General features: G+C 47.2%; 2 protein-coding genes across 2 annotated transcripts; both read right to left on the bottom strand.

Moving 5' to 3' along the window:
* Window positions 1-9,268: 9,268 nt before the first annotated feature.
* Window positions 9,269-10,675, bottom strand: LOC130020438 (tripartite motif-containing protein 75-like). Its single transcript, XM_056111051.1, has one exon. The coding sequence runs from the start codon at window positions 10,673-10,675 to the stop codon at window positions 9,269-9,271; it is 1,407 nt and encodes a 468-aa protein (XP_055967026.1).
* An 11,406-nt stretch (window positions 10,676-22,081) lies between these two features.
* Window positions 22,082-24,856, bottom strand: LOC130020437 (exosome component 10-like). The gene has a single exon (XM_056111050.1). It carries the CDS (start codon window positions 24,845-24,847, stop codon window positions 22,082-22,084), a length of 2,766 nt encoding a protein of 921 aa, XP_055967025.1. The 5' UTR covers window positions 24,848-24,856.
* Window positions 24,857-25,087: the final 231 nt, after the last annotated feature.

Below are 25,087 nucleotides of genomic sequence, written 5' to 3'. Positions count from 1 at the left end.
GCTAAGAGTAATCCTGAGTTCAGAACCAGAAGAATATGCCGAGGATTGCTGGTTGTGGCCCCAAAACAAAACAAAACAAAACAAAACAAAAAAGTCTTAGGATAGTTCTGAGATAACAAACCATGAATTGGAGTTCATAAATGATGTTTGTCATATTGTTTGTGTAGAGCTCATATGATAAATGTTAGTTAGTCTCAGAAATGTTTCCACACGTCTGTACTTTGTCATTGATGGACTTGGTGTTCCATTTCTTTAAGTTTCTCTGGAGATTCCACCTGACTGGGAACAAGAATCTGTAAACATATTAGTCCAAAACGCTGCCCTCTCGTTGATCATCAATTTGCTCGAGTGGGCCCAATAACGTCTCCATTTTGAGAGCTCTTGTTACTGTGTTTAGCATATTGAATACATCATGGGTAGCATGCAAGGCTTTGCCATGCGGGCGAGATACTCTGGATAGCTTGCCTGGCTCTTCGAGGTGGGCAGAGGAATCGAACCTGGCTTGGCTGGGCTGGCTGTGAAGAGAACAGTGCAGAGTCTTCTGACCCTTTGTCTGGCTGTCCTTGCTGGGGCCCCTTGGAGGGGGACAGGTTGAGTTTTCCTCACCACGCGGAGCATATACCTGGCAGCCGAAGACCTCCAGAACCAACCACAACCATGCTGAGCCCACTCTCCACACACATGAAGGAACCGGTCGAGGAACACAGGTAAGAGGGTCCCGGGGCTGAGATCTCCAAGCCTGCTCGGATCGGGGCTGAGCATCCTCCACCCAGATCCTCCATCTTCCAGTAGGCAGAGGTCACACCCACCAACTGCCGCCTGGCGCCGTGTAATCCCATCAATGGCCAAGACCCAGAGACTATAAAATCCAGCTCCTGGAAGCACATGGCCGCGAATGCGAATGCGGGACATCTTATTATCTCATTTTTGCTTTGAACAACCTGGCAAGCTACCGAATGTAACCTGCCCACAGAGCAGAGTCTGGCAAATTCCCCGTGGTGTACCCAATGTGCCAAATACCAGTAACAATGATGGGTCTCATTCTCCTAACCCTGAAAGAGCCTTGAATATGGCACTTTTTAAAATCTCAGGGCTAGGACGAAGGAGACGTTACTGGTGCCTGCTCAAGGCAATCCACGAGCAACAGGATGATCGTGATGGTGAGCATGATCAACCGGGCTGGCTGCGAGCAAGGCAAATGCCCTTCTGCTGTGCTATCGCTTCAGCCCCCATTAGTCCGAGCAGAAAGAAATAACAAGTTACCTGAGAATTGGGCAAAAATATAGGCACACAAACACCAGTGGGTAGAAAACTTGAGATGTTTCTCTAGGCAGTTTGAGAACAGGATGGTATAGAGGAGAGAGAGCTGCACAGAATGAAGTGTTGTGAGGCATCTGACAGCTCTGTCCATACCTTGCTTTAAGAAGTGCAGTTCAATTCAGCTGAAGAGAAGAACAACATGGAGGGCGGGATCCACAGATCCCGAAGAAAGAAAAAAAAAACAACAGGTTCCAAAAAGAGCCGAGATCATCGGGAAGCCCCAGATGGGGTAGGTACCGCATCCCGCCTCCCCCAGATGGAACCCCCGTGACCAAAAGCCTCTACAACCACAGCTCGAGTATGCGGGAACTTGGACTTTTCCTCAAAACCGCGCAACATCTCTCTATATACAAAGTGATCCATGGTAAGTAAACCACCCAACGTTTCTCTCTGAAAATCATAGTTAAGTTTGGAGCACGGCCACAGCCCCAGAAACACAAGAACTTAATGTATAACCCAGCAGCTTGGAGCAGAAAAATGAACGGGCTATGCGTTAATCCAGGCCATCATGACTGTCCGGAGGGGAAAGGGTGTTGCCCCATTCACCCTCTCCTCTCTGGAAAGAAAGATGGCGGCCACATGGGAGCCTTGTGGACAGCAAGTATGAGCCGGGGGTGTGGGGGCAACTAAAACCTCATGGGAAGGGGGGCGTTCCGGTCCGTCCTTCATGCCCTACCGAGGTCACCAGTTGCCCCCCACTAGCGGCTCTCCAGCACGGCCACGGCCCCAGAAGCACAAGGACTTAATGCAGAACCCGGAAGCTTGGAGCAGAAAAGTGAATGGACCATGCGTTAATCCAGGCCATCAAGTCTGCTGGAGGAGAAAGGGTGTTGCCCCAGTCGCCTTCTCCTCTCTGGAAAGAAAGATGGCGGCCGCATGGGAGCCTTGTGGACAGCAGGTATGAGCCGGGGGACTGGGGGCGACTAAAACCTCATGGGAAGGGGGGCGTTTCGGTCCGCCCTTCGCGCCCTACCGAGGCCACCAGTTGCCCCCCAATAGCGGCTCTCCAGCACGGCCACGACTCCAGAGCACAGAAACCAATTTCTTAACTATCTGACTTTCAGTAGAAATACTTCCAGGGTCAATAAGTAAAATAGCAGAAATTCAAAACCAACATATAATTCTTGAACCCAGCTGTAGAAAGCAAATCACTTCACAATGCTTTGTCAGCATGTCTGATTCGGGGGTGGGGGGGTAAACTCTAAATAATAGTGGTGAATCTTTTATTGAAACAATGAATCTAATCAAAGCAGATAGAGTGTTAACTAGAATTCATCTGCCCCACAGGGACCGGGAGGGGTGGGGGGTGGGGTTTTATTGGGGTTTCTCATGGTAAAAAATAAGTTTTGGTAAAGGGAAATGTGCTTGATATTTGCATGACTGAGACCTAAACCTGAAAGCTTTGTAACCTTTCCCATGGTGATTCAATAAATAAATAAATAAATTAAAAAATAAAAATAAAAAAAAAAGTGCAGTACTTTTTTTTAAAAAACTTCACTTAAGTCCTATGATTTACCAAGGTGTTGGGCTGGGGCGATAGCACAGTGAGTAGGGGATTTGCCTTGCACTCCGGTGACCGGGGATCAATTGCTCCTCCCCCTCAGAGAGCCCAGCAAGCTACCGAGAGTATCTGCCCGCACGGCAAAGCCTGGCAAGCTCCCCATGTCATATTCAATATGCCAAAAATAGTAACAAGTCTCACAGTGGAGACGTGACTGGTGCCCACTCGAGCAAATTGATGAATAATGGTAGGACAGACCTACAGTGCTACCAAGATGTTCATAATACATTTGTTATGGGCATTCAATGTTCCTACACCAAACCCACCACCATGTGACCTTCCCTTCACCTTTGTCCCCATTTTCCCCATTTTCCTAACCACTCCCTAAATTGCCTCATTAGTGTAGGCCTGAAATAATTTACTTTTATTGCCTGTTTCAATTAGTTATACACTAATGGGATTTCCATTAGTCTAAATGACTAAAGGAATTATAAAAAAAAATCACAAAAAGAAAATTTGTGAAGGGTCTTATATCTTGACATGGGGTTATTAAGTCCTTTTGTTGCTAGTTGAGCCTTGTATTTGTTTTTGTTTATTGAGTTTTGTTGGCTTTTCTGTTACTTTCCCATATAATTTGGTGTGCTTCTACTGGAATGTCAGTACTGTACAATTTGGAAGTTTTACAGGACAACACATGCCCTCCTACGCCCAGGCCCCCCTCCCCCACCCCCGAACTCCAGAAATTGTAATTCCTGAGCTAATGGATGAGTTTACATGGCAAAGACTCTGGGATGTGGGTATTAATGACTTCCAGGGCTTCCTAAAGTTCAGGATCAGGAAGGGGGAGCATGGGAGGTTGCCCACCGCCACTCTGAAAAGACCCCGAGTTTTCAGCCTGAAAACCAGTGGACTTGCAATTTGTGTCTGTTTGGTGTCTCTGCAGAGATTAGTCATGAAGCAGTGGAGTTGGGCTTTTGGCAGCTCTAGGATGCAGCTACAAAGACTTTGGGAGGGTGAGGACTTAGCATCTCCCCCCAAAGACACCCCCAGATATTTTAGCTGGGAAGTTGCTGTATCCATGAATTTTAGTGGGTTGACTTGCATCTCTTTGGAGATTTAGTTATGACTCTGAGACTCGGGAGAATACTGTTCTTTTAACATGTGTTCCCTACATCTTGCAAAGGATAACATGGACCTTTCTGGAAGTTCACCTAAACATCTGTGTTCATGACTCAATCACAACAGGAAATATCACTTAATCACTTAACTTCCCGTTAGTCGTCGATTTGCTCGAGCGGGCGCCAGTAACGTCTCCATTTGTCCCTGTCGCGTGCTAGTGTAGCCCAATGGCATCTCTTCGCTCCGGGAACATGGAGGGCCTCAAACCGATTGTTCATGATCTTGACAAAGAAGTCTGACCATCTGGTAGGTGGGCGGCCACGTGGTCTCTTGACATCCCGAGGAATCCAGTCGGTAACAGCTCTAGTCCAGCGGTCGTCTTTAAATCTCATTACGTGACCAGCCCATCTGATTTTCGACACCTTGGCAAATGAGACAGCGTCCCTGATCCTTGATCGTCGACGGATGTCAGAACTCCGGATTCGTTCTCTCATTTGAGTGAAACGTGATATTCCAAGCATAGCTCTTTCTATTCTTCTTTGGGAGACCTGAATGGCATTCTCATCTTGTTTGCGTAGGGCCCAGGTCTCTGAGGCATATGTTAATGCAGGAAGAACAGTGGAATCAAAGAGATGTGCCCGGAGCCGGAGGTTCTTCGTCCTCTTAGCTATTTCTTCGACATTCTTGAAGGCGTTCCAAGCCGCTCTCTTCCTCCTGCGCAGCTCGGGTGCCAGGTCATTTGTCATGTTGACCTCTCGACCTAGGTACACATAGCTGTTGCATTCGGAGATGGTCGTTCCATTGAGAGCGAATGGGGCGTCAGGAACGAGGCTGTTTCTCATAAACATTGTCTTCGTAAGATTCAGCTGTAGTCCTACCTTTCCACACTCACGGTCAAAGTCGGCCAGCATTTGTGCCGCTTGGCTGATGTTTGGTGTTATTAAAACAATGTCATCAGCAAAGCGGAGGTGGTGTAGTTGCCGACCATCTATCTTCACTCCCATTCCGTCCCACTACACTACTTCCAGTACCCAGCCGTCGCCACACTCCAGGATGCTTTCCGGACCCGCGCGGCCACTTGCGGCCATGAGACACATCATAAGACACTAAATACCCGTCTTCTGGAATTGTCGTACCATATTTGATAGGGTTTAAATATGGTAACACCTACAAGGGTGATTAGAGGTCACCCCAAAAGCCTCTATACCTCTCGGAAAGACTGGCAAGCTACCGAGAGTATTCCGCCCGCACGGAAGAGCCTGGCAAGCTATCCGCTGTGTATTCGATATGCCAAAACCAGTAACTACAACTGGTCTCATTCACCTGACCCTGAAGGCTTCACCGACATGGCAGCACTGAGAAGGATGAGAAAGGAGAGGCCGACAAAATCTCAAGGCCAACCTAGGCTGCCACAACGAAGGAAGACAAAAATGATCGTCTGTACTTTCAATGCACGTACGCTAGCATCAGATGCATCCATCGAGGACCTGATGGTACAAGCGCGAATGATCAAGTACGACATCATTGGTCTGACCGAGACAAGAAGGCACGAATCTCACCATGCCGTTTTCGACACTGGAGAAGAATTGTTCCTCGGAACATGCGATAAAAGAGGTGTCGGAGGCGTCGGTGTCCTTGTCAACACAAACTTGGCCAAGAGCATTGATTCATTCGAATGCCTAACAACCCGAATCGGACGTTTACATTTGAATAGATGTGGCTCACTGCCTGCAGTTTCTATCTTCGTTGTCTACGCACCAACATCTCATTATGATGAAAGAGAAATCGAGAAGTTCTACATGGAGCTAGAGAAGTTCTATAAAGAAGACCACACCTTCTACAAGATCATTGTGGGTGATTTTAATGCCAAGATAGGACCGAGAAGATCAGCTGAAGAACTTCACATCGGGACCCATGGCCTAGAATGGAACGAACAGGGTGAGAGACTGTCTGAGTTCATCATGTCGACCAAGACCATTCATGGTAACTCACAGTTCCAGAAGGCAGAATCTAAACGATGGACATGGGAGTCTCCCGGTGGACGATTCCACAACGAAATAGACCACATCATATTCAATCGACGGTTTTGCCTGACTGATGTCGCTGTTGTCCCAAAATTTCGAACGGGATCGGACCACCGTCTCCTTCGTGCAAAATTCTACTTCACAGAGCGGGGAGAAAGGGCTGCAAAGTTCAAAAAGAGAACTCCCAGAATGACCACCAACTGGGAACTCTTTGGTACTATTGCGGCAACATGGGAAGATGTCATTGTTGACAACATTGACGAGGAATACGATCAACTGGTTCAGCACCTCCATGAATGTGCGAGGAACGCCAAGAGAGAGATAGCCACAAAAAGTCGCCTATCTTCGAAAACTCTTGAGCTAATTCGCCAGCGTGGTTTGGCGCATGCCTCAGGCAACCGCAAGCTAACGTCCGAGCTTGCAAAGCAGTGCAGAGATGCGATCAAGGAAGACCTCAAAGAGAGAAGAGCAGGAGTACTGGTAGATGCGACAGAAGCCGGGAAAAGTATTCGTAACGCCCGCCTGTCTTTCGCCAACTATAAGACCAAGATGACTGCCCTCCGACGTCCTGATGGATCCATCACATCCTCCAGAATGGCAATGGAGAAGATTATCCATGACTTCTACTCAAATCTCTTCAATAGTCATGTCCACTTGCCGACATACCAAATTCCACAGGATGGATATGTCGTTCCCAACGTTCTCCCTTCCGAAATCCGACACGCCATTTCGTCGGTAAAGAAGCAAACAGCACCCGGCCCAGACAAGGTCAGACCTGAACACCTGAAGAACCTGCCGTCAGTACTCATCAATACACTGGCTCGGCTCTTCACTCGCTACCTGTCTGAATGCAAGATTCCGTCTCAATGGAAAACCAGCAGGACCGTACTACTGTTCAAGAAGGGAGACATCCATGACATTGGCAACTATCGCCCGATCTGCCTATTGTCTGTCATCTACAAGTTGTTCACTCGAGTCATCCTGAATAGGATTGGCAGAACACTAGATGAAGGACAACCATGTGAGCAAGCAGGGTTCTGCAAAGGATTCAGCACCATCGACCATATCCACACGATAACCAAGCTCATTGAGGTTTCTCGGGAGTTCAAGATGCCGCTCTGCTTAACATTCATTGATTTAAAGAAGGCCTTTGATTCTGTTGAGACGGAAGCGGTCATTGAAGCCCTAGCCAATCAGGGCATTCAAGCCCAATACATCAGGATCCTCCGTGAGCTGTATTGCGGATTCACTACCAGGATCTCACCATTCTACAAAGAAGTGATTGTTGATGTCAAGAGAGGGGTGCGGCAGGGTGATACCATTTCACCGAAACACTTCAGTGCCACCCTCGAGAACATCATGCGACGACTGGAATGGGAACAGGAAATATAATTTTTGAAGAAGGGAGACCCTCCTGAAGAGACACGTCTCAATCCAGTCAAGAGTCAGGGTTCCCACTGACTAGACCGTAAAGGCACAGCACCTCGGGGCAAGCTCTGATGATGGACACCTAGTACCACAGGCTGAGCTCGGTGCCCACAACTAGAGCTGGTTGCTGTGTGAATGCTGAAAAGCACAAAATGTGTTTGGGACCCAGAAAACAGGAGGCAAAAACAAAACCTGGAAATACCTCTCTTACTGACAGGGGAAGTAAAACTGCTTGATCAGAAGTTAATCACTGAGTCAGCCCCTGTCCCCTGGGGAAATGCAGCTGAGGTCTGTTTCAAAGTCCATACTCATGGCAATGCCAACAGACATTCCTCTTTGTGTCCAGGAAACTCAAGTTTACAAAGATCCTTGAGCTGGATAAACTTACTTTAATCTTGTGTGAAATGGAATCTAGGAATCACGTTTCCCTTAAAAAGTGAACCTTGGGGCTGGAGTGATAGCATAGCAGGTAGGGAGTTTGCCTAGCATGGGGCCAACCAAGGTTCGAATTCAAGCATCCAATATGGTCCCCTGAGCACTGCCAGGAGTAATTCCTGAGAGTATAGCCAGGAGTATCCCCAGAGCATCGCTGGGTGTGACCCCAAAAAGGAAAAATAAATAAATAAAAAGTGAATCTCCCTAACATTTGCTTTGGAAGGAGACAGGAAACCAAACTTCCCTTTCCTCAGTGTGGAGAGATCATCCCCACCTATCATTGCCCCCCCCCCCCCCCGCCTCCCGTAAATGCATAGTTTCTCTTAAGGGCTCAATGGCTCTATCCCAATTCATGGGAAAATATGGGCCACTAATCACCCTTCTTGTTCCCACCTGAAACACTTTGAAAGAGGTCATCCAAAAAAAGGAGACTTTAAATTATTTCAGACACATATGTGAAAACTATTGGAACTCAGACAGGAAATTTTATATACTAGTCTAAAAACTGAGGCATTGAAAGAGCTATGCTTGGAGTATCATGTTTCACTCGAATGAGAGACAGAATCTGGAGTTCTGACCTCCATTGACGATCAAGAATCCGGGATGCTGTCTCATTTGCCAAGGCGTCAAAAATCAGAAGGGCTGGACACGTAATGAGATTTGGAGATGATCGCTGGACTAGAGCCAGGGTACCGACTGAATTCCACGGGACTTCTTTGTTAAGACCCTAAAACGATCGGTTTGAGGCTCTTTGTGTTCCTAGAAGGAACAGACGCCATTGGGCTACACTAGCACACGACAGGGAGAAATGGAGACGTTACTGGCACCCGCTCGAGCAAATCGACGATTAATAACGGGAAGTCAAGTGATCAAGTCTAAGAAAGAAACAACAGAAAACACAAGCAACTAAACACAATAATAACCGCCTTTATTGGAAAAGTGGTACACAAAGGAGAAGCCTATCTGCCATTCCAGGCAGTAGGGAAGGGCATGTGCTTCAAGCCCAGTGTAATCAGGACAATGTATTTCGACAGTGAGGAATTTCTTGAAAAGTCACCGGGTTTTTGTGAGGGTGAGTGGTGAGCACGAATGGTTGAGCCACAGAAAAATAAATTTATATAATCCTGCATGGGACATAACAAAAGAAGCCTTAAGACCATCTCCAGGTAGTACATCTGAACACTCATGGCTGGGATCTACCACCCAACCATACCACCATCCCACCGAAAAAAAAAAAAAGAAAGAAAGAAAGAAAGAAACAAGAGGCAATATACAGAGAAAAACAATGCTCTTCTTCCCTGAAAGTGAAATAAATACTTTTCAAAATATTGTGCCAGATTCGATGACAAGTGAATTAAATAAAACACAGTGATCACTGAATAATCCACAACCTACTCTATAAATTAATTACAGGAAGAAAGCAGAAATAGGGATCAACCCCCTAAGCCCTGCCCGCGCCCACAGAGAGAGGGGCACAGTCGCGCCCCACGCGGAAGTACGGCTTGAGCTCTTGAGCAAAGGGCTCGTTGAACAAGTGCAGGTGAGACCTGTCGGTGGCGTTGTAGAAGGAAAGCTGGCCCAGGTCCCAGTCCAGGTAAATGCCGATGGCCGCGGGCTGGTCCCTGAGAGCCAGAGGCACGGCCCCCGCACTCATGCTCACGGCCAGGTAGTCGCCGTCCTGCAACTGCAGCGTCCAGCATCTCTTGGGAGCCGCCAGGGGACGCGAGGCCTGGGCCGAAGGGGCCATGCTGCACACGCCCACGGCCCACTCGGGCTTGGCGCCCACCTGCACCTCCCAGTAGTGGCGGCCAGACGCGAAGCCCTCCCGGCCCAGGACCACCAGCTCGGCAGCATCTTCCAATGGCCCGGGATTTCCAGAACGGTTGAGATTTTTCCTCACCCAGGTCACAGACTTTTTATCTTTAGACACACGCAGGCTGGGATGGGCTGTGTGGGGGTCCAGGCTGATGCTCTCTCGGAATCTCCGGATGATGCTGCTGAGCGCCGAGCACAGAGGAGGGAGGCTGTAGGCCGCTGGCCTGAAGTGCAGGGGCTGCACGGCCAGGGGCTGCAGGCCTGCCCAGCGCTGCTGCAGGCCCCTCACCCCCCTCAGCACCATCTCCTCGGACATCACGCTCCGCTCCGCCACCTCCCGTCTGAGGTCTTTCAGCGCCCAGATGTGGTCTGAGTAGGCCTCCAGGTTGGCCCTGAGCTGCTGCTGCAGGCGTTTCTCCTCTTCTGCCAGCCTGCCGAGAGCTGCCTCTTGCTCATGCTCCACACACTGGGTGAGCAGCTCAAATTCTGAGGCCAGCTGACTCTTAAGCATTCTGGCCTCCTCGATCAGTTGAAGGATCTTTCTATCATGGGTGACTTTTAGCTTCTGCACCTTTGCCAACCGCTTCTTCAGGGACTTGATGTACCTGTTGAGCCTCTGTCTGTGATAGGATGCGGACTCTTCCACAGAACTCTGAAGATCAAGACACCGGGCAAACAGGGGACATAGCAGCTCCTGATCATCCTCGCAGAAGAGGCTCATCCCCTGCCTGTGGTCTTCATGCCTGTGCTCCTTTCCCCATGCCATCTTGCTGCTCCTGGAGCTGTACAGGCGTTTGGCCAGGCCCACCAGCCTGCCCAGCTGGGCGTTGGCACTGACACGCATCTCCTGGCGGACCAGCTGGCACACGGGACAAGGGAATGTGTCCTGCAGGTCCTTCCATGACATGCGGATGCAGGAGTCGCAGAAGTTGTGGCCGCAGTCGATGGTGACAGGGTCCTTGAGGTAGTCCAGGCAGACGGGACAGAAGCATTTTGGCTGGATTTTGGCCAGGACTGCTGACACCTCTTCCATCCTCAGGTGTGGGAAGGGCAGGATTGGGTTAGCGTGGGCACTGTCTGAATTTGGGACTCCTCAGGCGGTTTCCTGTCAAAACAAGTTACACCTTCAGAACTGTATCGTATACCCAATGTCTTTCTCAGTGAGGGTCCCTCTCTGATGACTTATCATACTGCCTGATCCACTGTTGTCCAGTGACTCAAGTCACAAGGAGCAGCCCGTCATGAATAAATGTGGATATGAAGGGAAGTCGAGCTCAACAACTCTCTTGGCCAGCAATATCTACAGCTTTAAAAGAGTTGATGTGTTCTGAGGAAGATAAGACCCTCCCAAGGAAGTAGGAGAACGAGCTTTCCAGTGCCCTGTTCACCGTCTTCAAGGCAACCAGATTCTCCTTCTCCATAATCACTCATAGATAGCCAACTCTGTAAGGCTTCATGGAATAGAACCCTGATTATTTAGTGACAATCCCCAGCTGTGACCAAAGTCCTGGAGATGGGGAAACGACTCAACGTAATCCAGGAAGATAGGTGCTAAGGTATAGTACTTCATATAAGGAAACAGATATCAGATCCTCTATGCAATATTTCCTCCAATAAGAGTAGTGTTCTCCATAGAACAGACACTAGGAATGGAAATTATGCTCTCCCTCTGCCTCCCGTAAACCTACAGTCCTTATTGGTTATTACCTGGATCGGTGACCCTGGTCTGGTTGAGTCCTTGGTGCTGGTGTTGAGCTGACTCTCCCCGAAGGACTGGAAGTCGGCCTGCCGCTCTGTCCTGTGATTGACCTGTTTTTATATTCTGTTGGATGGGTGGGGCTTTAAAGAAAAGACCAGTCAGAAGGAAGGGAGCTGAATTAACCCTGATAGGATACTCTGAAAGTAGGGATTAAGTAGTATTTAGCCAGGGGGCAAGAGGTAGGCGACTAATACTGAAAATCCAATCTCCACAGTGAATTTCCTACCTTTATCCTTCTCATATTTCTTTCTTTCTGTCTTTCTTTTTTTTTCTTTTTTGGGTCACACCTGGGTGTTTCACAGGGATTACTCCTGTCTCTGCACTCAGGAATTACCCCTGGCGGTGCTCTGTGCTCGGGGGACCATATGGAACGCTGGAAATCGAACCCGGGTTGGTGGCCCTGCAAGGCAAACGCCCAAAAAGGCAAAACAAACAAACAAACAAACAAACAAAAAACGCCCTACCAGCTGTGCTATCACTCCAGCCCCACCTTCTCACGTTTCTTAATCCCATCCACTGGAAGCAGTGGTTTTATAACCTGTTAAAAAGCTTTTCTTCCAAGACGTGGAGCGATAGGACAGTGGGTAGGGCATTTGCCTTGCACGGGGCATACCCAAGTTCGATTCCCAGCATCCCATATGGTCCCCCGAGCACCGCCAGGAGTAATTCCTGAGTGCAGAGCCAGAAGTAACCCCTGTGTAACACCCAGGTGTGACCCAAAAAAGAAAAAAAAACATGAGAAGGCATATATTGTTCCAACAATGCCTTCACCAGTGCTCACTACCTTCCCCCCATCTCTCTGATTTTCCTCCCACCCCCAGCCTGCTTCTGTGGCAGGTACATTTCCCTCCCTCCATTGAAGGACAAAAATTTATTCATCTGTGTATGGTGTGGTTGCATGGATATCAAAGATTTTGGGTGGAAGTGATAGCATCCATTTTTGTGTTCAAATTTATTAAGAAGGCATTAGTGTTAATATGTTACAGTTGCTTAACTGAAGCAAAATATTAAAGTGATCGCTTTACCCTGGTTTACCACCAAAAGGAAAACTGAAGGTCAGATGCAGCAGTCTTTTGAAAAATAATACAAAGTCTTTTAAAAAAACACACAAAAGGTCACACAGAAAGAACCCAGGGGAGAGCGTGGAGTACAAGGACTAATGCCATGCTAGAGAACCTCTCTTTATTTTGCCCCATTTCATGTTTTCCTCCTCATGGCAGTAAAACCTACGATTGTCCCTTCATCGTGAGGACTGGACTTCCGTTTCTAGGGGAGATCTTTCTTCTGGGGCTGTTGAATGATTATCAACACCTGCTACTCCTTAAACACCCCATAAGTAAGTGGGGGAGGGCGCTTCTCCTCCTTTGGGCTCCTATGAAATTGGCCTCTTCCCTGTCACATTTCTTGCCTTCCTGAAGACCAGAGGAGCTGCAGATAGGGGACTCTGGTTTGGGGGCTTGTCTAGAACAACTGGAGAGGAGAATAGGGACTGACTGTGGCTTGTGGGGTGGGGGGCGCTTACCAGTTCATGCAAGACGCGGGATGGGAAGCTTACAGAATCTGAGGTCAGGCCTACTAGGGCAGGAGATGAAATGAGTACATCCAGGTGTAATTCCTGAGCACAGAGCCAGGAGTAACTCCTGTGCATTGCCAGGTGTAACACAAAAAGGAAAAAAAAACACCACTCCAGCCTTATCTTCCTAATAAAAATACTGAATGTCCTGAACACAATTACCTCTTAGTACCTGTATTATAAATCATAATTCACGAAAGGAGAGAGAGTAAAAAGAAATGCTGAGCTACCTCTCCATCCTCACATTTTGTTTTCTTCCTATTGAGAGTTAATCTTTATATTTTAATACCATAGAGCATTTAGAAAAGTGTCTGCCTCAGCACTGTCTGATGCACCAAACAAAAATGAACAATGACCAAACCTTTTCCTTACTAGTCTCTTCCAATTCTGCACCACCAGTGTCAGAAGCTCCAGCTACCTGTCCCTATGGTCAGACACTGAAGTGGTCACCGTAAAGGTAAGTTGTACTGGTGGCCGTGGGCACTTCTGGCATTCCCAGCTCCTCCACTTCTCTTGTGTGCCCAGAGTTCACTGAAACATCATTTCCCAAAGTTCTCCTCGTTGTTCCCTTTCCCCACAATATCAGGGAATAGAAACTTGATATATAAATTATTTTATAGTTTATTGATCAGTTTTCTCTTTATTAAACTTTAGTTTGAATTATTATAGATAAATCTAGAATCTACAATAGAGATATTTATAGTTCCATTGTCTTGACATATATACAAAACTGGTAACCATTTGAGATGATCATCACAAGGAAAGAAAGCTATGACAGCCTTCAAAAAAATCAATGAAATAATTCCAGTAGAGTGGTGTTCAATCTCTTCAGTCTTATCTGAAACTAATGCTAGAAACTGTAGGGAAAACCACCATTATGAAAGGAATTTTTGTATTCATGAAAGTAAACACAATGGTTTTGTAATTTAATGCAAAGATATCTCTGTAATTTGCATCTTTATATCTATACAGCATCAACTTCTTGATTATCTTCACAAATAAAGTACACAAGACATAAAGGATGTCACATATGTAATGCTTAAAACACTCAGATGCATTTTATTTTATTTTATTTTGCTTTTTCTGTCACACCCAGCGATGCTCAGGGGCTATTCCTGGCTCTGAACTCAGGAATTACTCCTGGTGTTGCTCGGGGGACCGTGTGGGATGCTAGGGATTGAACGTGGGTTGGCTGAGTGCAATGCAAATGCCCCCTCCCTCCCAGTGTGCTAGGAGGGCCCTCCAGGTCCTCCGATGCATTTTTCATCTATATTTTGTCTCTGAATTTAGAAGACAAAGAACATTAGGCTAATTCTGCAAAGAGTTTCTATCACTAAAACTAATGCCAGCATCAAATCCCATTATCAACCTGAGATTGTAAGCTCCTGAATATTTCTGAAAATGGCACAACACTTATGTATCACCAGTCTATCAGGCAGAATCTAACATCTCATTGTCTTTGATATTCTAAGACATTTTCAGAAAACATGACGATATTTTTTTCTGGAGACAGATTTTTTTTTCCTCCTCATTTTCACTACATTCTTCTGTCTAGTTCTTGTGTTCTTTGGATGACTCCATTGTTGTGAAATCACTCCTAGATCTCTTGCAAGCAACTATATGCACTTAGTCCCATTCATTGAGGTATCTCTTCAATCCATGAAATAACTATTTAAAGTAACGTGGGTTTCAGACTTAAAGAGAGGCATGAATACTTTAGAAAGACAGCCCTGTGGTCTGGCACTAGCACTCACCATTCCTACAGAGTTCGCACAGCAGCCTGCCCTAAGGTTTAGAATGGGTCCAGGTCCCTCCCAGCCGTTCACCAGTATGAAATCATCTGTCTCTCTTATTTTTTTTTTTTTTTTTGCTTTTTGGGTCACACCCAACACATGCTCAGGGGTTACTCCTGGTTCTGCACTCAGCACTCAGGAATTACTCCTGGCGGTGCTTGGGGAACCATATGGGATGCTGGGAATCGAACCCGGGTCGGCCAAGTGCAAGGCAAACGCCCTACCCGCTGTGCTATTGCTCCAGCCCCAAATCATCTATCTCTTTATCCTGCATCAAACCCACCATAGACTGCTCAGTGTCAGTTCTACATTCACTTTCTCAGTTTGACATCTATCAAACATCATGATATTTGAATGCAGTTTTAAATTTTTTTTAATTGAATCACTATGAGATGCAGTTACAAAGTTGTTCATGATTGATTGGGTTTCAGTCATACAAAGTTCCAACATCTCTCCCTTCACCATTGTACATTTCCCACCAGCAAGGTCCCAGTTTCCCTCCTGCCCCTCCCTGCCCTGCCTCTATGTTGTTTTTTCTATAATTTCAAACAAACTCCCTCTAACATTCATCTCCTTCCTTAGGTCTTTCTCTTCTTTCTTATCTTAGACATTCCATCACCATAATCTCTCTAAATTCAGACTTTCTCCCCTCTGTGCACATCTGTGGGCTGGAGCGATAGCATGGTGGGCAGGGCGTTTGCCTTGCACGCAGCCAACATGACCAACCCAAGTTTGATTCCTCCGCCACTCTTGGAGATCCCGGCAAGCTACCTGTGATGTATTCAATATGCCAAACACAGTAACAAGTGTCACAATGTTACTGGGCCCGCTGGAGCAAATTCATGAACAATGGGAGAACAGTGACAGTGACATTTTGAAGGGGCGGAGGAATTGAAGGTGGAGGAATCGAACTCATAAAACTAATTGTGCAAAGGTCCTACCCACTGAGCTATCGATCCAGCCCTGTACACATCATCACAGTGAAAATTTTCTTTCATATCAATCTCTTTCTGTACATTGAATTACAAACCAGGAGGGTAGATTTATATATATATATACATATATATATACATATATATATATATGGAACACCTAATTTTAACCTGAAATAAAACTGCATGGTATTGAAGTATGGCCAGATGTTTTCTCATGAGGTGGGAAAATTAGAGGCAGGACTTCTAGGTTGTAAATCACACAGGTACAACAAGAACAGAGCGAGAGCAAGTTTCATCAGGTTGCTGGAGCAGTAATAGTATAGGGTCATAGAAGCAATTAGTAAATAACAATACGTAACATTTTAAAAAATGCATTAACCACTGATTATACTAATCAATATATCTTTTAGAAGAAAAATATTTGTATCGAATCTATATATCCTGTATCTGGCCTATTCTTTGTGAACTGTTTGCTGTCCACCAGGCCATGGAGAAGATGGGGAGATTGTGCAGAGGTCAGGGAGGGACCTTCTGTGCTGTGCTGTATGTCTGTCGTGCTGAAGGACACTATGGACCACCTGTGGTCTAGAGACCACTCAGGCTTTCTGTTCTCTTCGCTTCAAGAGCATCTTCCATACTGCTACATGAACCGGCACATCTGTCCTCTCTTGCTTGGTTTTCTGCCATTTCTCTATGCTCACTCTTACACCATCCTTTTCCATTCGGGGGAAGTCTCAGACGTACCTACAAGCTGGTTTATCCAGATATTTCCTACTGACGCTGAAAAATTATTAGACCTAGATAGAGGTTACTTCTGCGGCTCCCCACAGATCTGGCTCCTCTCCCCCTCCAGCGTCTGTGTCCTGAGAATTCCTGTCTTTTTCATGGCACAGTGGAACCAATTTCTCAATTCTGAGCATACTGGAACACATAGTCTCCCAAGCACTGCTCTGCTCCGAGCACAGAAAAACTAGGAGGAGGAGGAGGAGGAAGAGGAGGAGGAGGAGGAGGAGGAGGAGGAGGAGGAGGAGGAGGAGGAGGAGGAGGAGGAGGAGGAGGAGGAGGAGGAGGAGGAGGAAAGAAAACTTCATGGCTATTGTTAGATAATGATGTAACAGTAAGATCAAAGTAGGAATAAAATCAAATAAAACAACCAGTAGAGGGCAGCCTTGTGTTAAAATATGATAATGTGCTTGGGACCAGAGAAATTGTACAGCGGGTAAGGTGCTTGCTCTGCATGTTGGGAACCTGAATTTTGATCCAAGGCATCTCATAAGGTTCCAGGAGCAATTCCTGAGTGCTGAGTCAGAAATAGCCCCTGAACATCACCAGGTGTCCTCCCTGCCCCTCAAACTGATGATAATGTACTTAAGCTGAGAAGAGAAACTCAATAAACTATTTCAAAGTTCCCGGTTCCCATACTCCTACAATTTCACTTCATTATAAAGGTAAAGGTAAAGGCCCTGCTGTTGTTCATCGATTTGCTCGAGCGGGCCCAGTAACGTCTCCATTGTAGACTTTGTTGTTACTGTGTTTGGCATATCGAATACATCACGGGTAGCTTGCCAGGCTCTGCCGTGCGGGCGATATACTCTCGGTACCTTGCCGGGCTCTCTGAGAGGGGCAGAAGAATCGAACGAGGGTCAGCCATGTTGGCTGCGTGCAAGGCAAACGCCCTACTGCTATGCTATCGCTCCAGCCCCTCACCTGAAAAATTATATTTTCAGGGATCATTTGTATAGTTTCTTACTCACTTCATTATACTTTCTCATCTTCAAAACTACTATCCGGGCATAGTAGTTTTCAAAACTACTATATTTCAAAACTAGTATTTTTCAAACTACTATATTTCAAAACTACTATACAGGCATACTATAAGGGCTGGAGCGATAGCACAGCGGTAGGGCGTTTGCCTTGCACGAAGCCAGCATGGCCGACCCGAGTTCGATTAATCTGCCCCTCTCGGAGAGCCCGGCAATCTACCGAGAGTATATCGCCCGCACGGCAGAGCCTGGCAAGCTACCCATGATGTATTCGATATGCCAAACACAGTAACAACAAAGTCTCCAATGGAGACATTACTGGGGCCGCTCGAGCAAATCGACGATCAACGGGAGGGCCTATACGGGCATGTGAAAAAGGAAAGGCACATATTTTATATGCTCTTTCCATCATGTGGTTCCAGAAACACCAACGATGTCCCCCCTTTCCCCGAACATCACCACTGGATGTGCATTAAAACCCTGTGTCGGGGCTGGAGCGATAGCACAGCAGGTAGGGCATTTGCCTTGCATGCAGCCAACATGGACAACACAAGTTCAATTCCCAGCATCACATATGGTCCCCCGAGCACCACCAGGAGCAATTCCTGAGTGCATGAGCCAGCAGTAACCCCTAAGCATTGCTGGGTGTGACCCAAAAAGAAAAAAAAAAGCCTGTGTCATATTGTACATAGCTGTGACTTTTTCCTTAACCCAAGATTTCCCTTCATATTTTTAAGTTATGTAAAAGAGTCTGCACACATATTTCCCTAGAAAGTGTGCATCTGTTCTCACAATCCTTTCTAAATAGATCTGAGGAGACTCTTTAATTTTTATTATTATTAGGAAGGAAATTTGTGATGAGTTAGTTATATCACTGGATTACTGCTGAGGGTAGTCACTATATGTCTGCTGAGAAATTTGTATTTCTGTTGTGTGGAGAGCCTCGTGGTATATCATTAGCTTTTTTCAATCTATTAAATTGGGGGACAGAGGGGTGCTCTGAAATGCCATCTCACCTTTGAAGACTGGCCATAGGAAACATTGCCTAGTGTTAGGAGCAGTGGTATTTGTTAAAATAGCTGGAACTTCAAAACAGTTCAACTCTTTTATAAAATTTCTGTCCAGGCTCAATGAAATTGGAACTGTGTGTATATAGCACCCATCAGAGTTTTACACAGAAAATGAAAATAATCCGATTTGCTTCTGAAACTGATGATTCAGGAACCAGGAGAAGGGGCTCTGCAGGTGGTCAGGGTTTCTACCCTAAACCAGACTCCCCCATCACTACAGGAGAGACTCTTGAGGAACTCCAAGTCCCCCAAGTAAACAAAGCAAAGAAAAATTAAAATAAGGGTTGGGATGTAGTTCATTTGGAAGAGCATTTGCTCTGCGTGTGTGAGGTCTGCGTTTGATTCCAGGCTTGCTATCCCTAGGGCTGAGCCGAACGCGACTCAAAAACAGAACACATATACACAAACACACACACGTGTAAATACACACATATACATATATATGTATATATGATTATACTGTGTACTGAGATGAGAAATAATGGAAAGGTGGCATGAAATGAGGAGCGACCTCTAATGAAGATGTTCAAAAACAATCAGAGAATGTATGTGGTTAGAAGAAGAGATAGAACCACATAAACTGTATGTGTTTTTTTATTCTATACTTTATTACAGTGTTTTATTTCTGTATTCCTGAACCAATAAGAACATGCAGTTCAGCTGAAGCAGTTGTAAGATGTTTGTTTTATATGTAAATGACCCTGGTTTACTCACTGGCATTACATATGGTCTCTGGAACACCACCAGGAGTATCCCTGAATACAGTCAGGAGTAAACCCTGAGCACGCTGGGTGTAACCACCCCCACTGCACCCCAAAATGCAATAACCAATCTTCGTACCGCTCTGGTAAGGAAAACACATCTTGTCTGTATATTCTTATTAAAAGGGATCCTAATGGTGCTTGTACAATTATTTTTACCCAGAATTAGTTTTTTTTACAGAACCTCTATTTTTATACAAAAATGTTTGTAACGTGCTCAGACTTCTTAACATCTCTTAGAAATACATCAAATTTATAAATTTATTTGGAGAAACCCAATCCCCTTCATTTAAGTTTCCCTTTGCTGGGCAGTAAATGACCTGATTCCGTGCTTCTAGGCCTACCGTAGGCTGCTGAGAGCAGCCATCTCCCAGCCCAGCTCCTGTGAGCAACAGTCAGCGCTGTGGGTCCAAAGAGCAAGCTGGACTGAGCACTGGCCCCATCTGAAGAACATGTTCTTCTGTAAAGTTTCTGAATTTTCTCGAAGAGTCACTGTGCTTTAAGTAAGTCTATCAGGGGATAAGACTACCAGGGGATACCAGCAATGCAAAGGATGGAGAAAGTTACTGGATTCTCACCCCCATGTTTTCAACTAAATGCTGAGTGAAATGCAGACCCTGAATAACGATTGTGTGGCTAGAGGAACAGTGCCTCACAGGGAGAGACAGGAGGGAGGTGATAGAGAGGGTTGGGCCCAATGTTAACAAGATCCTCTGGGGGCCCTACAGTGGGTAAGAGCATTTGCCTTGCACAAGGCACACCTGGGTTTGATTCCCAGCATCCCATATGTTCCCCAAAGCACCTCCGGGAGGAATTCCTGTGTACACAGTCAGGAGTAACCCCTGGCTTGTGCAAAAAACAGGAGCTTTTCCTCTAGAGAAGAGTGGACAGGGTTATATGGCCAAATGTTGGAGAAGCAGATGAGAGGTGGATGCTGGGTGTGTATCAAACAACTGGCTGTGTATCAAATTGAGAAGGGAAAAGTCTGTACCTGGTTCTTTCAGTCACCAGATACCCTGTGGCTGGCTAAGGGGAGGACTGGCCGCTGAACCTCTGGGCTCTGGAGTTCTAGCCTAAGGAGCTGGAATGTGGGACATGATGGTAACCGAACATGCACTACTTGTGCCAGAGTTTCCTCTCTGTGTTGCGGGGAATCCAGGGGATGTGTGTTCAACCCACACCTGAAAACATTCCTGGGATTCTGGAAACATCTGGAAATATCACTGTATTCTGGCTGCCTCTAGTCAGAGCTATAGCAGGTTCCTTAAAATTTTTCTTCTGATAACTCCCCTCCCCATTTTCTTCTCTTTTAATTTTTTTTAATTTTTATTTATTTATTAAATTTTTTTTTTGATTCTTGGGGTCAGTCCAGCAATGCTCAGGGGTTACTCCTGGCTCTGCACTCAGGAATTACTTCTGGCAGTACTCAGGGAACCATAGGGGATGCCAGGGATCAAATCCAGGTCGGCCACGTGCAAGGCAAATGCCCAAGCTATGGCTCCAGCCTTCCTTTTTTCCTTTTCTGTTTTGAGTTATACCCAGCTTTGCTCAGGGCTTAATCCTCTCGGTCTCAGAGATCATTCCTTGAAGTGCTGGAGGACCACAAATAGTGCTGGGGATTGAATCTAGTTCAGCCGTGGGCAAAGTAGATGCCTTACCTGCTGTACCAGTTGTCTGGCCTTCACCACCACCTTCACTCAATATGTTTTGGGGTATTTTGTTTTTACTCTTTGGCCACACTTGGCAGTGTTACTCTTGGTTCTGTGATCAGGGGTCACTCCTGCAGTGCTTGGGCACCATGGGGTGCCAGAAATTGAACCACCCAGGTCTGACTTAGGCAAGGCAAGCTTTTCCAAAAAAACTTATTTTATAAAGTAGTTCACAATTTCTTATTACATTTAATATTCAAACACCAGTCCCATCATCATTACATCTTCCCATCATCATATTTTGATGATCTTCCCATCATCCCATCCTGAACCCCAATCCCTGCCCCAAAGCAGAACAAAAATAATCTAATATTTCACTCTAAGGTTTTTAAGGCAAGCTTCAACTACCACTCTAGTCCCTCTATCCGATAAGTTTTTATGCAACTTGAGTAATATGTATATACAATTCAAGTATAGAGGTGTACATGAATATGCATATGTATACAATTCAAACATTTCCAGATAATAATCACAAATAATTTGGAATGGGTACATCCAGTGGTGCTCAGGGATTATTCCTAGATCTGTGCTGGGCACTAATCTAACAGTGCTCAGGAACCATACGGTGCCACGGATCAACACTCAATTTTCCTCCATGTAAAGCATCAATACACTAATCTCGAGAACTAAGAAATGTATTTTAAAACAGTTTTTTATTAAATTTGCTGTAGGAAGGAGAGTTGAGCCGTACCTGGCTATGCTTAGGGCTTGCTCCTGTCTTTGTGCTTGGGAATCACTCCTTAAGGTATTCGTGGAACCAAAATACAAGAACTGTCCCTGATGTACCGACTCTCTGATCCTAAAACAATTTTTTTTAAAGATTTTTGGAGTGAAGCAATAGTACAGCAACTAAGGGATTTGCCTTGTCCCCACAGCCAGCCACAGTTTGATCCACAGCACTGCCACATGGTCCCTCAAGCGTGCCCGGTGAAATTCCTGAGTACAGACCCAGGCATAAATGCTGAGTACCGCTGGATATAACCCAAAAACAAACAAGAAAAACAAATGCAAAAAGATTCTTTACCACCACCTATTCAAATATGTGACCGCACATGGGGTCACAAGCTCCAGTTTAGTTATTCTTTTTCCCAGTAACAATTATTTCTAACAGTGTTAAAATTGGGATGGTATACAAAACCATCCCAAGGCCCTTGCCTCCCGGTCCCGGGAAGACCCCAGAAGTCTGGCGGACGCGGTCTCCTGGGCCAGTTGCATCTGAACCCTCTGTCCAACTCCCGGGGCACGAAGGACATGCTTTTGTTTCCAGCGGTCTGTTTGAGTTCTTTGGCTGCGAAGCATTTCTTGCCAGCCAGGATCTGCTTACCGGGGTCAAACTGGGAGGCCGCTTGGGACTTGCTGTTTCCAGCAAACGCCTGGACGTTTGGCTTGCGGTAGTCAAAGGAAGTAGAAGCTTTCTCCTGCGCCTCCCTGGGTTCCTTGGGCTTCTCAGCCAGTTTGGACCATTTCTTCTCTTTTTTCTGTTCAGGGGCTCTGGGGTCACTTGTTCGCTCTCTCTTCTTGGCAGCGTTTTCCAGGGCGATCTGCTGGCAGAGCGACAGAACCGGCTGGGCGGGGGTCTGCGACCCTTCCTTGGACTCGTCTTGGGCAGCTGTCGCCTGGGCTGCCCTCTTCCTGGCAGTGTCCTTAGAGTCCTTCTGTCCCTGCGCCTGGCTGGCCATCTCCCAGCGCTCGCTGATTTCATTGATGTTTGAGGAAGGGTCGGCCTTGGCTGCCTGGGAAATGTGGGCATGGTGTTGGAGCATCTGCGGAAGCATCCCGAATGGGTTCTCCAAGGACTGCATCACTGGCTGGACTTTCTTCTGGGCGTTGTCCTTTCCCTCTGCACTTGCCTCGTTAAACAAGGTGTCCGCGGCCGTGGCAACGAAGCAGCTGGTGGCCACCAGGGTCTTCTCTTCGTGCTGGGCTGGGAAGAGGCCAGCCTGCGTCTGGCCCGGGACGGGCTCATTGGTGGGGACGGCAGGGCAGTCACCAGACCAAGCGTGGGAGTGTTCTTGAGGTCCAACGAGAACATTTTCCAGCCTCTCGGGATGGGGCAGCAGTGCTCTCCTCCTCACTCCGGTGGCAACTTCCGACTGGCACAGAGGGGTTCCTCGCGCCTTCTGGATGAGAAGATGCAGCTCATGAAGTTGTTGCCATACCAGAGGCGGGACGGGGGTGCAGCAGGCAATGATGCCCTGGGGCTCCTCCGGCAGCTCTTCTGAGATCTTCAGCATCAGGCGGTTGGGCAAGACATAGCAGCAGCTCTCATCCTCCCTCCTTGCCAGGTGATCCCTCCAGGCAAACAGCAGCCGGAAGGCTGTCAGCTGCTGTGCGTTAAGAGGCGTCTTCAGCTTCTCATACAGCTTCAGGTAGGACTCATCCGTGAAGAGGGGTTTGGCGAACTTCCGGAGGCAGATGTCCCTACTGCGCTGCCACACCACCCGGGCCTTTGAGGGCTGCTCGCTGGCAGCAGCCCACAGCTCCAGCCTCATGCAGTCGTAGATGTAGAGCAGGTAGTGGGTGTCCTCGCGGGCATAGTGGAGTATTTCCTCCGGCAAAGGGCGCACCCTCCAGTCGGCCAGCTGATACTGCTTGTTCGCCTGCACGTTGCAGTAGCGTTTCAGCAAGTGGTCCAGGGAGTGCCGGCCCAGCCGAAGAAGGCGCGCTGCCTGCTGCGTGTCGAACATGTTCACCACGTACAGCCCGAAGTCCTTCTGCAGCCATTCTATGTCGGAGTTAGCGCCGTGGAAGACCTTCACGATGGCAGGGTCTGTGAAGCTCTCGTTGAGGAGGTACATGTCGCTGCGCAGCTCCAGCGTGTCGATGATGAAGTCTTCGGTGCGCGTGGAAATCTGCATCAGGCAGGTCAGGCCCAGGAAGCTCCGGTAAAAGTGATGCTCCAAGTCCACCGCAAATTCCCAACAGGCCAGGAGCGTCGCGTTGAGTTGCACGAGTTGGTCCAGCGAGGTCACCAAGTGGCAGGCAGTGTCCTCCAGGGGCTTGTAGGCTTGGGGCTGCGGTTTCTGAAGCGCCCACTCTGGGGGCGTAAAGTGATCCAGTTCGTACTGATAGGGGTGTGCGAACACGTCCTGCTCTACCTGCTGTGTCCGCTGCTGGTGGAGGAAGTGGACCAGGGCCGGTGGCACATCCGGGTCCTCTGATTGGTTCTTGGTTTGCTCCCGACTCTCCTTAGACAGCGCCCGAGGGAGAGGTTTCAGGGCGTTGGGCTTGATGAAGATCTTCGGAACAAAGGGGGTGTTGGAATTGTCGATCTTCTCTCGGAATTTAAGCTGCGGTCGGATGATGTTCTTCACGTGAAGCAGCCGGAAGGGTTCCGATTTTGTTTTTTTGCCAGATTCTTCTGCCTTCCGGTTCCAGCTGGACACGATCATTTGGCGGGCTTGTGACCCTATGGGGAGGACGGGCTGCTGATGCTTCTTCATGCCTGAAGCTTCATCCAGTAAAATGTCCACTCCATCCAGAATAGCATCATTGGCGTCAACCAATAAATCAAATTTGTCTTCCAAGTCCGTCACTTTCCTGCAGTCCTTGATGTTGCTCTGACACACGTAGTACTGCATCATTCTGCTCATGCACTCAAGTATCCTGTCTCCTTGAGTCTCACAGAATGCTTGGAAGCCAGGAAAACTTTGGTAAAAATCATATTCTGGGCCAGACTGTGGCAGGCTCCCAGATGCCTTAATGACTGCCACCACTGACCTGAGAGCAAACTTCATGAAGCTGTCGATGTCCGGGAAGCCAGGCAGCACCATCTCCTCCTCAGGCTGAGGAATGCTTGCAGCTGATGAGCCCTTGGGGCCTGGGGAACTCGGAGGTGCCATTTTTCCAGCCAGGATGATCTCTTCTCCAAGATAGAATCCCAAGTTAGAAACCAAGAGTTAGAGCACTTGAATTTAAGGCTGCTTATATAGGAGAGGTCAATTTGTGTTTGTTTTTGTTTCAGGGCCACACCCTACTGTGCCTCAGTATCTGCCAGGGGTAATTCAAGACACACAGGGTAGGGTGTGGCCCAACACACCCACCCTACAGCAGCTGCTGTACCAATTGTGTGGTACCAATCT

This window comes from Sorex fumeus, unplaced genomic scaffold (genome assembly GCF_029834395.1).
Source record: "Sorex fumeus unplaced genomic scaffold, SorFum_2.1 ptg000012l, whole genome shotgun sequence".
NCBI lineage: Eukaryota > Metazoa > Chordata > Mammalia > Eulipotyphla > Soricidae > Sorex > Sorex fumeus.
The sequence above is the reverse complement of the archived record's forward strand: the minus strand, read 5'-3'. Positions and strand labels throughout refer to the sequence as shown.

Excerpts from the sequence above, each read along its gene's own strand:
- LOC130020438 (XM_056111051.1), bottom strand. The coding sequence starts at position 10,675 with ATGGAAGAGGTGTCAGCAGTCCTGGCCAAAATCCAGCCAAAATGCTTC.
- LOC130020437 (XM_056111050.1), bottom strand. The coding sequence starts at position 24,847 with ATGGCACCTCCGAGTTCCCCAGGCCCCAAGGGCTCATCAGCTGCAAGC.